The 17,585-nt window shown below is 54.0% G+C and overlaps 4 protein-coding genes across 4 annotated transcripts; 1 reads left to right on the top strand and 3 right to left on the bottom strand.

The window, feature by feature from the left end:
• Nucleotides 1-568: 568 nt before the first annotated feature.
• B0T26DRAFT_395676 (uncharacterized protein) lies at nt 569-2,000 on the bottom strand. Its single transcript, XM_060434781.1, has one exon. The coding sequence runs from the start codon at nt 1,714-1,716 to the stop codon at nt 760-762; it is 957 nt and encodes a 318-aa protein (XP_060292438.1). The 5' UTR covers nt 1,717-2,000; the 3' UTR covers nt 569-759.
• A 1,193-nt stretch (nt 2,001-3,193) lies between these two features.
• On the bottom strand, nt 3,194-4,162 carry B0T26DRAFT_754389 (uncharacterized protein; the record flags this gene model as incomplete). The annotated part of the gene is made up of 4 exons (XM_060445818.1): nt 3,194-3,385; nt 3,491-3,891; nt 3,963-4,004; nt 4,069-4,162. The coding sequence occupies 4 exons, from the start codon at nt 4,160-4,162 to the stop codon at nt 3,194-3,196; spliced, it is 729 nt and encodes a 242-aa protein (XP_060292437.1).
• An 8,164-nt stretch (nt 4,163-12,326) lies between these two features.
• B0T26DRAFT_395556 (uncharacterized protein) lies at nt 12,327-13,480 on the bottom strand. The gene is made up of 2 exons (XM_060434780.1): nt 12,913-13,480; nt 12,327-12,821 (listed from the first exon to the last, which is right to left on the bottom strand). The coding sequence occupies exons 1-2, from the start codon at nt 13,266-13,268 to the stop codon at nt 12,482-12,484; spliced, it is 696 nt and encodes a 231-aa protein (XP_060292436.1). The 5' UTR covers nt 13,269-13,480; the 3' UTR covers nt 12,327-12,481.
• Nucleotides 13,481-14,167: 687 nt separating this feature from the next.
• B0T26DRAFT_754387 (uncharacterized protein) lies at nt 14,168-16,850 on the top strand (the record flags this gene model as incomplete). Its single annotated transcript, XM_060445817.1, has 2 exons — nt 14,168-14,200; nt 14,307-16,850. The coding sequence occupies 2 exons, from the start codon at nt 14,168-14,170 to the stop codon at nt 16,848-16,850; spliced, it is 2,577 nt and encodes an 858-aa protein (XP_060292435.1).
• Between the last annotated feature and the right edge of the window lie 735 nt (nt 16,851-17,585).

Below are 17,585 nucleotides of genomic sequence, written 5' to 3'. Positions count from 1 at the left end.
GGAGGAACAAGGCCAAACCTCCACTATCCGTCCATACACCACACACAGTAGATAAGTAAGTAGCCATTAGCAGCAGAACTACTACTAGCAGTCGTAGTCAATGAATAGTGAGTGAGTGAGCCTCACCACTCTCCTTGTCTTCATGCTCCTCCCGTAAACCTCGCCGGTGCGTACTTCTCTGCCAAGTCAAGCCACTGACTTTTGCTCATGCATACCAGAGTTTCCGCCCCCTTGAAAAAAAAAACACAGATCTGTTCTATTCTCGTCCTCTCTCGTCCTCTCCACCACATCCAGATAGGGTGAGAAAACAACGAAGAGATGTCGAGGGAGAATGAAAAAAAAACCCCCGACAAGGATATAAAAAAACATACACACATTCATACATATGGGAAGAAAAACGCCTTTCCTGGAAAAAGAAATCTCAGACCCAGCCCCTGTTCCGCCGTGAAAATGCTCAACCCATCCATGATGTCCTAAAGAGGTTTGCGATTCCCAGTATTTACCAAACACCAGTTATGCCCTGAGGCTGGTTGATGATGGTTCAAGGGGGGAAAAAAGGCAAAGGCAGTTGACTCCGAATAATTTCTTTTCCCTCCGGCCTGGCCTGGCCTTGGCATCCGTTGCTTTGCTCCTTGGTACCAAAAGGAGCATACCACCCTAGACAATTAGTGAGGAAAGACGAAAGTAAAAACACACAAGGGACAAGACCGGGGCTATTTATAGGAGGGAGAATGCATCTAGACCTCCTAGGAAATGCCCTCAGTCGCGGAGCCAAGCGCGGCGCTTCTCTTCCTTCTTAACGCGGCGCTTCTCCTTGAATGCCTTCAGCTCCGCCTTTGTCGGCTTCTTGCCCGAGCGCTCTGCTTTGAGGCTGCGGCCGTCGTGCATGTTGGCGGCCGCGTCAACGTCAAAGTACGCGCTCATCTGGCGCTTGCTCTTGGCCTCGTCAGTGTGGCGCTCTGGCCCAAAGTCGGGCTGCTGCCACTGGCCCGTCTGGCGGTTGAAGTAGGCGGCTGTGGCGACGGGGGCGCCTCCGGCGGCGGCGACAGACGCGAGGTACAAAGCTGGGTCGGCGATGGCGGCGCCGGGAATCGCCAGCTGCGAGGAAGCGGCGGCGGCTGCCTCGTCCGCGCGCGCCTTCTTGGCATACCACGCGTTCTCGTCGTAGTCACCGTGGATGGCCGGGTTGTACCCACCCGCAATCGACTCCGGATTGCTAAGGACAGTAACCTTCTCAGCCTGGGGAAGTGGAGCCGCAGCTGCTGCGTCGGCGGCTGCAGCTGCGGCTTGGACGGCGGCAGCATCGGGTACACGCGGGTTTTCCTTCTGCCAGACTCCTGTGAAACGGTTGTAAAACCACCAGTCGTTCTCAACCCAGTGAGGGTCCCAACCGTCGTCGACAGGGACGACGGGCAGAGGCTCGGCGGGGAGGGGAGGGACGCCTGCAGCAGCCTCTGGGTCTTGAACCGCGTCTGCGGCCTCGACGGTCTGGGGTTGGGGCGGCGAGGACGGCTCGAATTCGGAGCGTTCAGAGGCCGAGTCGGATTGCGGGGAGCTCTGAGATTGGGAAATGTCGGCGGGGGAGCTATTGTTGTCGCCGTCGAGCTCACGCGGGTCTGACTGTGCTCTCACAGCGGGATTAGTAGGTGCAGACGCATCCTCGTCCGCAGATTGGCGCTGCGGCGAGGTTGGTATGGTGGGAGTGGCAGAGGACATGATTGATTCGAGAAGGGAGGGATAAATCGGCGGTCGTTGGATGGATAGGGTGAAGCTAGTCAACGGGATAATGTTTGGCCGGAAAATAATAACTTGTGAGGGAAGATATTCATGGCCTTGCGATAATTGGTCTCACTGCGCAAAAGGAAAGAAGGTGGGGCGAAACCGCAATATGGCTCCAAGTTAGGTAGTTGTTGTAAGGCGTGTTAGGTTCTCGATCGACGTAGTGCTGTCACGAACTTGAAAGGTCTCGGAGGTTCCTGCTCAGCGCAAGCAGCCTCTCTACAACGCTGCGGCAGATCAAGGTGGGGTCGCAATCGGCCAATCGCTGGCCTTTAAATATGGAGCCCTGCCCATCGAGTCGGAGCATGGGTGTGTGCTCTTAGCTCAATCCCTAAACCCAAACCAAACATTTGTTATCGGGGGATTTGTCACTGTCCTGTCTCTTGGAAATAATACAACGTACTTCTGTCCTGGTCCGAGTCAATTCAATGTCCTCCTGGTCCGTCCATGGGTTTTGCTCTGAGGATGCGGACCTGCATCCCAGAGCCGCTCAGTTTTTTGCCTTTGGGTGATGAGGCAAGCCACTCAAGTGTAATAATATCAGGTTGGGCGTCGCGCCTCAATGTCCACCAGCTTATCATATCTTCCAAGCATTCTGACTCGTCGTCCGATTCCAATCCGTCGTCCATGATCCGTGGCTCGGTGAACAACGGTCTCTGTGATCGTGCCTCAAATTGTACGACACTCTGGTACTCCTTCCGTCCCCTGGCTGTGATTGGCTTTGTCTTTCTCCCCCAGTCGTGAACCGCTTCCAAGATCTGAAAGGCCTCAGGACATTACGGCTCGCCCTAAATGCTTTTCGCCGAGGGAGGTAGCAGCCATGAGAATGCCTATTATAGAATCTCGAAGCCGTATTACACTTTTACGAATTCCTTTATAAAAGCCGTTCTAGGGTGATTATATAGTTCCAGAATCTTTCTCTTCCCAAGCACTACACCAACAATCAATTCGACAATTCAACACACTCAGCAAATAACAGGCGGTACTTTTATAATCTGACAAGATTTCCGATTGGACGCTAGAGTTTTTAGTATTTGGTTTCCCTCTACTAGCGCGAAAAGGGATCAGATCAGGGGCTCGGAGCTCACAGTGATTGGTTGACAAGAGCAATTCGCATTCAGACTACAGTACACTACAGTAAGGTATCTACTCCGTATTTCCCAAGACACGAGCCCATCATACGGCAATTTCAGACAAGCTACGAGTCGGGTAGTCAATACTTGCTCCGCCCTCAACTCAGACAACGTCACAGCGGGCATCCGAAAATTCGATCTCAATGATATCGGAGCGGGAGTGCCATCCGGCGCAAACGGGACCGCAAAAGTGGTTTCTGCGTTGTTGACGAAGATGACTCGGGGCACGGCGGGCACGCTTTTGTCGTCTGCTACTTGCTCGCGCATGGCAGCTGCCGCGGTCATGGCTCTAGTTCGTGCCTGCTGGAAGTGCGACTTCTGCAGCTTTGGCGCCACGCGCCGAGGCTGGCCGGCTTGGGCGGCTTGGGAAACATGGCCTCCAACGCCTTGATCTCCTCTCCCAGATTCTCGTAGACGCCCTTCAGCATCGCGAGGATGCCGTGCTCGCCGTCAAAGATGGCGAATGTTCTGTTCTGGATCCGCGCTTAGTCTGCCCAGGTGTTGGCAAGGTGGTGAGACTCGACATGGTAGCGCTCGTCGCCGAAGTCTGAGGGCAGCCAGCGCAGTTAGAGATCGACGTCCATCCCCGGCATATGCGTAAACTCGTAGGACTTATCTATGATTATGTCAACAACTTTATAGTGGACCGCGGAGACTGCGGCTGCTCTCCAGTCCAGAACATCCAGCATCGTCTTGTTGTCCGAGAAGACCAACACTCGGGCCCTGGCCACAAAGTTCAGCATACGTCCGCCGAGGTTTTCGACGTACTTGTCGGTCCAAGCCCGCACCACTTTTCCGGCCACCTCGATGGCCTGCGCGACGGCAATGCCTTGGAGGGCGTCTTCTCCGGTGTTATAGAGCGGCCACGCAAGCACAATCTGCGCACCGTCGGGTTGCTTGAACACGAGAGCGTAGCCGTCATTTACGTCGCGGGCATGGTAGAGGCTGTTGGCAAAGACTGCGATCTGGATATCGTAATCTGACAGCGCGATCGTGTTCAGCTCGGCCTCAAGGGCAGCCTCAAGGGCATCGAAGGGTGGAGTCTGCTACCCTGGACGATGATACGGCCACAGAATTGGCGGCGCGCATTGCCTACTCGTTGAGTGTGAGGTTAGTGGCGGTTGCCTTGGTTACAAGAGCGTCGATGATATCTTACCTGAGACCTTGGCCTTTTTTGCCGCCGGTTCCTCAGCTCGGGGAGGTTTGACATCTGGTTCAGTCGGCGACCGCTCTCTTTTGATCTTCGTCATTGTTTTGGCGTACACGAGTCCTCTGGTGCTTGCAGGATGTGGTTTGGAAAGTGTTTAGCAGAGATTCCCCGCCGTCCTTGGTCGAGTGTGGCGGATGTTTACCGGACGAAAAATGGTACTGGGCTCGTCACCGGGCAGGTTCTCAGATGCCCCTCTCTTTTTGAGCAGCTTTTCATCTGAATAAAAGTATCCGGTAGTATGTTACCTGCAATTAGGAAAGGACGTCTACGTTGATGGGATGAATCGCCAAATTGATGAAAGCCAGACCACGTTGGGCAATCAGACCACCATGGCAGTACACTCGTGTTTACCAGTGGATTTCTTACAGCAAAATAGTCAAAGAATAAAGAGAAAAGGTCGTGGAATCACGTCAGGGGCCGTAATCAACTTCAGACCCGTGGTTTCAACGTATATGTTTATTTATAAATTTATTTTTCGACGAGTTCACCATAACAAATACACATATTTCGATTTATCTCACCATTAATCACAAACTCTGTTACCTTATTCTAAACAGTAATGTCACTAAATCCTCCAAGTTGTCCTTGGGGGTGGTCTTGAGGTATATGCCTTTGTGACAGGAAGGACTCGATACACGTGTGTCCTTTTTTCAGTATTTACTGACCAACGTCAACAACATGATGAGCCCAAGTGACGAGTAAAAGGTAATAAATCATGCGATGAATACTGCGCTGTGAACATTCTAATCTGAGTATTGTAACTGAAGACTTGCTAGCCGTCGAGTGAGGAAATCTACAGACAAAGGTGGCCAAGAAAGGGGTCAATATTGGTTGATGGAAAACAAAACAGTCACTGGGTGGGTCTTTCTAGGGGCTAGTCATAACGTAGTCTGAGAAGAAAGGGGCATGGACAGAACACACAAACGACGCTCAAGGGCTCGCCACACTAAGCTAATCCTGATCCTTTCCCTGGCCTCCTTTTCTAAAGCGCAGCTACACAACATGCCTCTCCTGACATTGAAACCCATATAATCACCTCGATGTCCCCAAAACTCTCGAATAAGGCGCCATCCTATCCCGGCAACGAGCCCTACCTCAGAAAAAACCCGAGAGAGAAATCCCGTTCCCATGACCGCGCCTTGATCACCCAACACCAGACTAAAATCAAGGTGAGGTCAGCAATAGCCACCACGTCGGAAGTAGCACCCCTGATATTAATCTAAAAGCACACCGAACCGTGACACCCTTAATTAACATCCGCAGCAATGGCCCCTTACTAACCCACGGACACAACAACCCAGACAGGCCAGCTGTAAGACAACGCCACCACCCTACCTATCTACCTACACGATATGAACAACGTCAATCGCCACACAAGGCAGGCAGGCCACCCAGTGTGCGATATAGGCGGGCCGTGTGTGTGTGTGTGTGTGTGTGAGTAAGACAGGTAGTGCCGTCCGATTTCGGCAATCTCGATTCGTCTGGTCGTACTGTTTACACCCGCACACAGTGACCTGTAAGTAAGTACTCTCCACGGACAGATAGACATACAAGAGCACATATGACAGTTGCCGTAGTCACATATCTTTACACACACAATATATATACACAATACCTTTCTTAGTTAGGTAAAGTAGGTAGGCGAACCTGCACCTGCAAATGTAGATGCATATACACACCTCGACCAATTCTGCCAAGAAAAGACAAAACAAGACAAGACAAAACAACGCTGCCAGTCTCAGAAATAGGTCCAACAGAAAAAAAGGGGAAGGACTACAGACTCGAGATAAAGAAAGCCAGAAAACCCCCGACCTACCCACAATACCCTGCGATTGCTCCGAGATTCGTCTCCCGGTTTCAGTCCGAGACATCGGGGAGGGGGAAACATGTACTACTCCAAACGAAGCGCCATACCATGCCATCTACCTTAGTACCTCAGATACCTACCATTCGACAGGTACATACCTACTTGGCCACACCGCCCATTCGCTTCTCGAATTAACTGGAAGGGGGGCAACATCTCACCCATCTGATATAATTAGGTATTTACTCATCCTAAACCTCACTCCAGGACATATATCCGTACAGGTAGGTAGGTATATAATTCGAAGTAGAGCGGTCAACAATAACCCTGCCGCATATGTTTACGAGGCATGCCCAGGCCAACATGCTGAACGAAGCGTAGATGAACTAATTTTTGCTTTGTCCCCCATTGACACGAGAGAGCGGTAACAACATGGACGGCGACAGCGACGGCGATGGCGACGGCCCGCTCTGTCACCCGTCCCCGTCCCCGTCCCCGTCCCCGTCCGGGTCCCCATCCTCCTTGAGCACAAGCACGAGTATGGACCATGATGAAGATCATGATTTGAACAAGCCCATGGGCCCCGAGTAGCCGTGAGAGACACGAACATGCGCACTACCTCATTTTCTCCTCCTGAAATGCACTCCTACATTTCTACACTCGTACATAGAGTACCTACCTTGCTTGGTTTGTCTGGCTTGCCTATCTTGGCTCGGTAGGCAAAGGCAAAGCGTACAGACACACATACACACACACACACATCCGTACACGCACACCATAAAGTCACAACCGTCGTTGTGGCGTGTATGCGGTGTACGACCAGAGGGAAGGGGGAAGTGTCCATGCACCAAGGGATCTTCTGCACCTTCCCCCCCTTCCCCCCCAGCCAGTCAGGGTAGGGTAGGGTAGTCGGTCTGGGATCGTGGTCTACATACGTATCCGTAAGTAAGGTAGTCCGTGCATCTCACCTCTCTTTCCTCGGACTCTTACTCATCTAGTCATTAGTACTCTTCACCTTCGTTTCAATTTGGTATTTTACTACGAGGGTGGTCTTTTTTTGCTTTTCTTACTTGCATTATGCATCTGCAAGACATTTTGCGATTCCCTTTCCTTGCTTATTCTAACAACAACAACAACAACAACAGCAGCAGCAGCAGCAGCCGTTGGAATGGACACAGCAGCAAGATATAAGAAAAGAAATCCTATACCCACACACAACACGCACACACACACCAAAACTATGCAGAAAATGGAATGTGCTCGAGAGCAAGGGCTATATAAGAAGAATAAAAAGGATTAACATACCTACCCCGCCGCGGCCGGGACTGCATGCTGCACCACAACTGTGCACACACATATACACACACACACACACATAGTCTTTTTTATTATTATTATTATTATTATTATTATTCTATCTCCCTACAACACATAGATACCCCCCCTCCCCCTCCTCACCCCTCCTTCTCATGTGAGAGAGAGAAAAAGAGAGGAGAAGGAGGGGAGCGGTGAGAGAGACACACAGCGAGACATAGATTAGGAATTGGCGTATCGCAGCTCGAGAAATGGCAGGGCCGTACATTATCTTTTGTTTTGGCTAGAGCACGCTTCGGCACGGTAGCAAGGGAGAGTGCCGCCGTCAACCAAAAGCAAACAAGCGCACACTGGCGCCGTCGCAATCGGAATCGTTCGGTGTGTGGGGGTTTTTCGTCTCGTGAAGCCAAAAAAAAAGACGGGAAAAAGAAAGAAAACCTGGGGCTGGCCTGTTCGACTCCGACCCACAGTAGTTGCGCCACTGAAAAATGTGTGCGAGCATGGTATCAGGTGAACCGTGCAACCCTTGGAAGCACCCGCCGTCGCCCATGTTCAGGCATCTGGGAAACAGCCATCGCTAGCGGGGCCGGCTTGTGAACGTGATGAAACTAAACTGCCCCGCGCAAGCAGGCAAGCGATAACGATGTTCTTTCTCACCCCGCGCAGTCTACCAAGACATGGCATGAGCCCCAGCCCAGCGGGATGAAAGCTGGCGACGGCGAGGAATGTTGGGAAGCCGCTGACCTAAGAATGAGGTCACGCTGAGGCAGCTAGGCCAACGCTTCTCACCGTAAAATGGGCGCACAAACGAGAAAATTCAGTCGCTCCCTACACACGTTGAAGGGGAGGGTGAGGTGAGGACAAGCCGTGTGGTGGACCACCCCCCATCCACACGCTAGCCTACCTTAAGGTAAGACCAGATCTGGAGCAACTAGGGGGGCCGAGGGCCATCCACGGCGGCGTCCTGCATGAGCACCTCCCTCCTCAAGTCGTCGTTCTAGCAAACGTCGAACGATCCTAGGCCGTCGACGAGATCTCCGGCGCCGGTTATGGTTATGAGCTGCGGAATTGGTCGCCTTTGACGCCAAAGCAGCACCGGCTAGTTTTTCGTGAGGGGACCTGTTCTTCCCGTTGGCTTGCCCAATATGCATCTGGTTCAATGAGATGACTTTCCCTGACCGACGGAAAATCAGAGGGCATTTTTCACTGTCGGATCTGCGTCTGGGATCCTCACAGACATGCCTGATTCTGGAAAAGCCAATCAGATGTCATATGGCCGTCCAAACCAGGCAATATCAGATGCCTGACAGTCAGCTTGGGTGGCGACTCTCAACCGCTCGTCTCCATTCACGGGAGCCTTCTCCAGCTGATGCAGCAACAAGCACACTGGAGAAGAATGGAGAATTAGTACTAGTAGCAGAGGCGGTGAGGCTGCAGCACGCACGTAGGCGCTGCTGAACCTTATCATTATTGAAAGGATCCGATTGCTGCAAACCTCTTCGAGGCCAAGCCCAAAGGTCGGCGTCCTGCACGCTCATGCAGCCTGTGGTTGGCGAGACGGATTCGCACGACGATGCGCGTACCCGAACAAATTCAACGCCGTCTGTTCTAATCCCGCTCTGCGCCGGCCCTTCAGCCCAAAGTTCGATCAATACAGGCGCGCCAGCCAACCCTCGGGCGGGAGACGGAATGTGCACTGTCTGTTGGTAACCTGGGGCAAGGAAGTACGTACTGTAGGTGACACGCATTCGATCCATTTTTGGCATTTGCGAGTCGCCCTTTGGTGGGTGTGGCACTGTTCACATGATAATGTTCTTGGCTGACGGCTGACATTCCGTGCGTCGGCTACAGCGTTGGTCGCCATCGAGGGGGGCACCGGACCGTGCTTTGTCATGTCCTCGAACTCGTCGACAACAGGGTCAACTCAACTAGGCCAGGAGGTGTGCTCAGGGTCGTACGGTGACTGGAGCGCGTGGGTTGAGGGCGATTGCGAAAGATAGAGTTGCCTGCAAGGTTAGGCTAAGCTGGGAAAAGAGCTTGACATGACATGGCCCTAGCTGACATCCTAATCACGAGGCGCTGGTGCTTTTTGGGCCTGTCGAGTACCTATGACATAATTGCACCCCATCACCACATGCAAGATGTGGGATGCATTGGTGGGTAAAATGCCAGTCTGGGGGAGCAAACAGTGGGAGGTTACATGCGATGCCGGCAAAAGGTTGCCCAACACATCAACAAGTACACTATAGAAGTTCCATGCTGGCTCGGTCCTGGCTTGTAATTGGCGATGATCACTAGCAGAGGCATTATTATGCTGCAATATGTCATCGTTTGACTTCTGTTGATGGCGGTTGCTAAATAGTTCCGTCCTGCAAGACGGCACTCTTCAACAATATAAAGAATTTACTCGTTAGCAGTCCGTCAATCATTAATAACACAAAACAAAACAAAGACTGCGTGTCTTCGGCTGTCCCTTTGGAGCTAGCCGAAGCCGGGAGGCTCGGCATGGCACAAATATAGAATGTCGTGACTTTTGGCGTCTGTTTCTCGTCCGTGGGGAATAAATGAATCGTGCACGGTCCTAGATCTGGCTACCCTGGGTTGCTGCTTGGCTTGGCTTGCAGGCGAAGGACCCTCGCCAGGGATCCCAGAAGGTCCGAAACATGCTTGTCGCAAGGTCGCGACTCCAGAGTCGCCGTCGGCGATGAGAGAGACATCTTATCAAGAAACTCCCGTCGGATCAGCAGCCCTTGGTAGGCTTGCGGTGTGGAATACTCCGAACTTATATACGTTTCTTGACGAAGAGGCACCGCTCCGTCGTGGAACCCGACCGAGACCCGGAGGCTTCCTAGGTATATATTGCATACATTTCTATTCGCACACCTATTCATGGCCCCGAGACGTTCAGAGCGGTTGAGTGGAGGTGCTATGGCTTCCGGGTAGGCGCCCTAAGCGACTGTTTTGTGAGCCCGTCGAGCCTCAGGGTCGAGGAGGCCTACGTACGACCTTCCTTCGCCTCCAGCTCTCCACAAACCAAATATCAGCGAGGCCATCCGCCGGCCCCCACCGGGCACGCACGCCCAGCGCGCAGCGGCTGGAGAGACCGTGCACCAAAGCTGATGCCAGACAGGCTACAGGCTCCAGGCCGCTGGTAATTTGGTTAATAGCCACTAGCAGCAATGCGTAAGGACTTAATCACCGGCGCGGGGCCAAGAGTAGGATCCTGTGCCATCGGTTTGCCAAAGTAAACAAATGGAACTCCAAGACCAGATTGGCATTGTAAACATGGCGCAAAGAAACTCCACGTCATTGTGCCTGTTGCCGGAGAGGGGAAACATGTGCTAGGTGATTTTGGGTATAGATATGTTAGAGATCAGAGTGGTGATCTGTAGTGCAGGCTAGACGGAAGTCTCAATGACGGAATGATCTTCGATGTATAGGTGGAAGCCGAAGAGCTGTGCCCACCAAAGCGGCACCATTGCCCCTAAAGAGCCTGCTTCCGCCGTTTTGTTTAGGTGGTTGTGCTGTTGATCTGCTAGATCAGACACACAGACGGACGACTAACACGCCAAGCTCTGGGGCGCAACTCTAAGCAGAAGTCAACCCCGTACAGTGCAGCAAACTGTGGTCCTCCGGTCCAGGCTCGTCCGGATGAGGTCGACGGTTCCAGGGACCTATGGCGCCGGGCCTCGCCGGTCGCTTGTCTGTGCTGATATTCGTACGGAGTATCAACTTGGATTTCTCGGGTGTCAGCCTCTTGGCTGAGGGGGAGCAGCGGTGCTGCCGCTGTCGAGAACCTCGTCCTGTGTAACCTATGTCTTGTCCAGCCCAAATGTGCGAAACATGACATTTTCCGGTGTCGCTGCACGATTCAATGGAGGTTGCCTTCCTTGGCCACTCACACCAGTTCTGAGACATATGCGGCGTCCTGCGGAAGCGCTGCGAGTGCTAATGCATCCTTGGAGGAAAGCCGCTATTGGCCCGGGCATTGCTGCAGGCTCTTAGGCGTAAGAGCGAGCCGGCTGGCGGACGGGGCATTTCCGGGCTCTTGGGCGTCTGCGCGCATTGGGCATTGGGCTTCAGGCATCTCTTCACGGGCTTCTATGATACGACTCGAGCAGCCGATGATGCTTCTGCTGATGTGCAGGTGTCGTCGGGTATTCTTGTTCGTCGGGAGAATTGGTAAGTCAAGAGAACGAAGGTCCATACCGAGAGCAAAGACGCGGTTGAGGGGCGTGCAGGGTGTGCAAGGCGATGCGGTACAGTGGGGCAGCCTGCGATGGAAGGATAGACGGCATGCTAACTCGTCGTCGTCGAGACAAGCGAAATGACGGTGAGAGGGAGGAAGCATCTGAGCCGAGACGCCGTGGAAGCTCAACCTACCCAAGACGAGCTCGAAAAGTCAGGCAACTGGCTGCCGCTCAAGCTGCAATGCAGCCCCCGACAGCGCCTTGGAGGCACGGCCGCCTTCATCTGCACCTCAGGCAAGGCAGGGTAGGGCAAGGCAATCTCGAGTCTCGCTGCTGCCAATTGCTGTCGTTGCCGGGCACGGCAAAACACAACAAACTCGAAACATGGAAATGGCCCCGAGTTGCTGATTGATATTCCCCAAGATGGATTGATATTGATAGATTGTCTGACGGGCTGACGGTGCCGATCAGGTCCCTGATGCGCAAGGATTCAAAGGAAGGAGCTGATTGATAGCGGATATGGACTTTGCCATGTCCACGGGCAGGTGGGTTCCCGCCTTGAACAAACAGTGCGAAAAGCTAAACCGGGATGGGTCCTCCATTGGAAATGCCATCGCCAAAAGTGCCAAACCCCAGTTGAAGCGCTCACAGCAGCATCGGTGCAGCACAGTGGAAGCTCACCTTAGTGTACGGCGGGTTGGATTTTCACGATTCCATCCAGGCATTCCATTCCAGGTTTGATTTCACTGCAACCGTATCCCCGGTCGCTAAGGCGGCTAGTTGGTGTAGTGCAGGACTGCAGGTAGGCCCGCAGTGCGCAGTAGGAGCACCTCACCTCAGTCGCCGACGCAGGCGCCACTTAGCCCAAGACCCTCATTTCTGGCCTGCCCCCTCGCTAGTGCCGCCGCTTTTTGGACGCTGGCTGCTGGACCCCCATGAACTTGCATTGCCAATGCCCAGACCAGACCCAGACCCGCCTTCCCTTCCCTGCTCCATTCGATTTTTAATTTAGTCGACGTCGGCCCCCCAAACATCGGAAAACCCTTCGTTTTTACTCTCTTTCCCCTCCGTGGTTGCCCGCGACGGAAAGCAACACCAGAAGCGAGAGTGAGAGTCGAGTGAGAATCGAGTGAGAGTGAGATAGAGAGAGAGCGTGCGGAACGGTATCGTCGCTTTCATCGCCATCTTGCTTCCTCCACTCCGTGCCTCGCGCCTCCGCAGCAGGCCCGCGACCCCTTCCCTGGGCTATTCGGTTTATCTTTCCTTTCCCCGCGTCCTTCCCTAGACCCGGCCCGCCAACTTTGCTTTTTTTGGGCACCTCTCTGCGGGCACCAGCTTCTCGACCCAGAAGCCAAGCCCAGAAGGCCGACTGCAGCCCCAGACTTTGACCCGAGGTCTCTGGTCTCCCGCCGGTGGCCGTGCCCGAATTAGACCTTGTGAGTGGCCTTTTTTTTTCTTTTCTTGTTCTTGATTCTGCCTCCCTCCTGGGGGCCTCGGGTTGCTCTGGTCCTTCTTGATGCCGCCTCGTCTCGCTGTGTCGCCTCGCCCCGCCTCAACTCTAGTATCCTCCGTGCTGTTCTTCCCAAGGTCGACTGTTCGCTGCGCCCTGAACTGCCCTGCCTACCTGCTTTTCGCCGCAGTAGTTGCTGTTGTGGTGGTTGTGGTGACGATGATGGATGCCCACTGCTCGCGCACCCGATCATCTTGTATCGACAGGACATGACACCCAGGAATAACTTCTCGGCCGGAGAACGGTGCGGCCGCGGGCGTGGTCCTTCCAGCCTTCGTGTATCCACAAGCGTGATCTGCTCTTGATGCCTACTATCCTGCTCCCTCATCCGGAAGGGATGCGTGGCGCCGACAGCAGTTGAGCGCTACACGTGCACACCTTTGATACCCCCTATGTGCCAACGCCAGCCTTGAAACCGGCGAGCAAACAAGCGGCCGCGGGCCCCGGCGGCCAAGGCGGCCCAACGCGAACGACCGGACCGATGGCCTAATCGAGTGCACCGCCAGCTTCGAGGTTCTCTTGTGTCATACGCCGCCGCAACCAGCATACCTTATATTATGCGCCGCAAAGCCGCTCCCACCCCACCCGACACTTTCCCTCGACTTTTGCGACCTTCTACCCACCCGAGTTCGCCCTGGCCGAGCCCACCCCGCCGCAACCTGCCTGCGACGACAGCGCCCTGACGGGAGACTACTTCGAGGTAGTGTCCCATCGGTAGCCCCGCCGAAAACCCCTTGCCCGGTCGACGAACGCCTACCTAAGCACCCGACTTCTATTACCTAAGGCACACCGCCTGCTACCTAGGCCGCTGGTCCATTTTAGAGCCCAGCAACCAAATCTCCTGTTAACTAGGTCCAAAAGTTCGTCTGGCTGCGTGGCCTGCGCGCCGCCCGCTGCCCGCGGTAATAGTCACATTCCTAGCCACAAAGCAGCCCACAGGCAACGGAGGACAGGGGACAGAGAATAGCCAGCAGACCACACCTGCACCACAGCAAGCGTCAGTGCGAGGTGACAGGTCGGACTAACATTTGCCAATTTGTAGGCTGCTGTCCCGCTTTTGCCACGACAACATCCTCAAAGACGTGAGACTCGCTTCCATCGGCCGCCGACAAACTCGGACGCCCCGGAGACGAGTCGAACCTCCCTCCCATCCCCCGCCCCGTAGGCTCGGGACGCGTAGCCTTCCGCTCTTTAAATATCATACCTGATGCATTCTTATCCGTGAAGATGGATTCGGAAGACGGGGAGTACTTTATAAAGGTTCGTCTGTATTCGCCCCCTTGCCCTTCCTCCCCCGCCCCCCTTGCCGCGCATGCAGCGCAGCGTACAAGGATTGCCGACTGACAAGCAGGATGGGGAACAATAGCAACTCGCCAGCTTTGTGCGGACGCACGAAAAGGCGCTTGCGAACGCGCTGCAGTTTCGGAGACAAAACGCTCCTCGGCATGGATCCTCGCAGAGCGTCTCGTCGGTCGCGTCCATACCCGTGCCCAGCTCGCCGTCCGTGCCTGAGCGACCGTCGACCTCAGCGTCAACGTCGAGTACACTGGCTGCCGCCTTGTCGCTCGGCACTCTGAACTTCACATCCCACAGTGTGAAGTCAGCGAAGTTGGCCCTCACCCCCCACCACTTGTTCTATTTGCTCTCGCGTTTTGAAGAACTAGGCATTCCTGTTGGGCCCATGAAAGTCCGTCTCGAGAACCTGCACGACAGCACCACGTCAGCCAATTACGTGTCGTTTCTTGGCCAGTCCCAGCGCTCCAAGACCCATGGCTCCGAGGTTGGTTCGATTCGCTCTGTCTCGAGTATTCGGAGCGTCATGTCGGGCATGTCGGCCCTTTGGGCCAGCTTTGGTATTGGCTCTAGCATATCCGCCGCACGGACTGAGCGACAAAAGGCGGCGGTCCAGGCCGATCTGAAATACCTATATTCCGCCTTCACCAAGATCCCTTGTCTGAGACTGGCACCCGACTGGCGGGCCCGGCTGATCAAAGGCTACGAGGAGTTCCCTTTTGACTCGGCCGTGCCGCTCTATGTGTTCAAGAACGTCCAGGCTCTCGAGGTGAGCGATATCGACTTCAGGCAGTTCTTCGGCTGGGACAAGCTTGCCGATCAGCTCCGGTCCCTGACCGTGAAGCGTGCAAGTATTGATGATCCAGCCGATATCTTGATCGATATTGTGCTGGACGACATGGACAAGCGGCGACGTCGCAGCTCCAAGGCGCAGACGTCGCCAACTACGCCTTGGGCACAATCGGCGAGTCCAAGGAGAAGTCCTACGGTCTCGCATGCCGAGCTTCACAAGTCCACTTCGGCCCCTGGTTCTCCCGAACCCCGGAAGTCGACGACTGATCTGCCCGTTGGATCGCTTAGCTCTGAAATTGGAACGGATCAGGATGGATCCAATGACCCGGATAGCAGGCGGCCGTCTATTGTCAGGGCGGATAGCGACGAACCAAGATCGCCTAGCAAGGCTTCCCGGCCCCGGAGCCACTCCCCCCGCCGGCCCTCGAGCTCTAGGAATGGATCGGCCAATGTGCGCGGATCCTACAAGATACGGCGCTCCGGGTCTGGAAGCTCCCACTCCAGCCTGTCGGACTCGTGGCATAACTCTCGCGGAAGCTCTTCAAATCTCCTGGTCATGGGCATTCTCCCGGCTTCCAAGTGGCGGTTCCTCAAGCATCTGAGTTTGGCAGATAACTCGCTAACCTCGATTCCCTCGTCGAGCCTGTCGCCGCTTTCAAACACGCTGCATTCGCTCGACCTTTCGTCTAACCTGTTCACTCAAATACCTGACAGTCTTGCAAATCTTACCGCTTTGCGTGCACTGAACTTGGCTCAATGCATGATAGATTCTTTGCACTCGCTGACTCGCAATCCGTTGCCCGCCATCACTGCCCTGAACTTGCGGGCAAACCGTCTGCAATCGCTTGCTGGGATTGAGCGTCTTTACCCCCTGGAGAGACTAGACCTGAGAGACAACCGCCTTACGGACCCCCTGGAACTGGCACGGCTAACTGGCCTCCCGGAAATACGTGAAGTATACGTAGAGGGTAACCCTTTTACGCGCACACATCGTGATTACCGTGTCACCATTTTCAACCTCTTCCGCAAGACACCGGGATATACGGATGACATCACCATCGATGCTACTGGACCGAGCTATTCCGAGAAGCGCTACCTGATAGAGCGTGTTGATGAACCAGAAGCTGTGCCTGTGGTTAAGCCTGTGCCGCTGGAGATTCCCGCAGTCGACGTCAGCAAGCCGGCCATCATTTATGACGCGCCACTCAATGAGCCTGCTCTGCTTCGGAAGGAGCGGCCAGCGCCCTTGAGTGCCTCCAGCGAGGTCAACACAAGCTCGACACGTCGTCGCAGAGCCCCCAAACGACGCATCGTCGATCTTGCCACGAACGAAGGCTCGGTTCCTCACGCTCAGCCCGTTGACCGGTATAGAGCGAGTAACAATGGTGCCGCTTTGGGCTTGGACAAAACCTATCTCGTCGGTCAACCTCTAGAGACCAAAAGGGCAACGCAAAACACTCTAGTGGAGAGCCCGCTACCTAGCGCGCAAATCCACCCGGATGTTCCGAGAATCGATACCAGTGTTATCCCGCAGCTGCCGCCTATCTACGCCTCCCACGACAGCCCGCCGACCAACCACATTTGGAATGAGAATCCAGACTGGGACGTCGGCGGTGAACTATACCGTCGTAAGATAGAGGCTCTCCGCGACAAGGTCGGAAGCGGCTATTTGAGCGTCCTTAACGAAGAGGGGTGGAATCCTACATCCCGCCCTCTAGATTATCACGAGGCTGACTTCGGTCCTGCCTCTCCTCTACACACCAACCCAACCACGCCCCGGGCTGCGAGCGTCCAGCCGATACACAGCGGCCGCACGCTTGGTTGAAACTTTACTCTTTTAAAGATACCCCCTTCCTACCAGCTTCTGAGCGAATGTTCCTGGGCTTTGATTCTTCTATGAGAATAAGTCATTTACCCTTGCTTTCGTTCTAGGTTATCTTACTAGAAGAGGCGGCGTTAGAGAATACCCCCTATATTCTTTCCCCGACGGCGTCTCTGTGTCTGTGTGATTTTCTCGAAGCTAGAGGCTGCTGTTTTTGTTTTTGCATCGGTTTATTGCTTAATGGGAAACCTGGGTGTTTGCATTTCAAGATATCAATTGGAGCATAGCGTACTGGCGTTTGATTTTATGTTTATTTTTTTTCACTTTTCTTTTGCTCATGGGGCAGAGGACGGCGTCGGCATCAATTACATGATCTTTTTCTCTGTCTTTCTATTATACTTTCTCAAACCTCTTAAACTTTCTCCTCACGCCTTTGGGGTACAGGACAGGACAAGGATGGTGGCGGTCGTCATAGCGGCTTGGCAAGACCAAATAATCTGTTTCCTTTTTCGTTTCTCCAAAGGTACCCTCGAACTCACACTGCAAGGGTTTTTTTGCTTGGAGGGCAGGCGTCCTTTTATGTGTTGGCCGGCGGTTTTTTTCCTCTGTACAAAAAGTTAAAAAGACCTGGCCCTGTTATTTATTTTCTTCTGGTTTCTTCTCTGGGAAGGAGCAAAGGAGAGTTATATAGGGAGTTGATGATGGAGACGGACAAGTGTACGCACTGACATCGGCGCG

Source organism: Lasiosphaeria miniovina (assembly GCF_030549165.1).
Source record: "Lasiosphaeria miniovina strain SMH2392-1A chromosome Unknown B0T26scaffold_6, whole genome shotgun sequence".
NCBI lineage: Eukaryota > Fungi > Ascomycota > Sordariomycetes > Sordariales > Lasiosphaeriaceae > Lasiosphaeria > Lasiosphaeria miniovina.
Note: the sequence above shows the minus strand (reverse complement) of the source record. Positions and strands in the feature narration are given on the sequence as shown.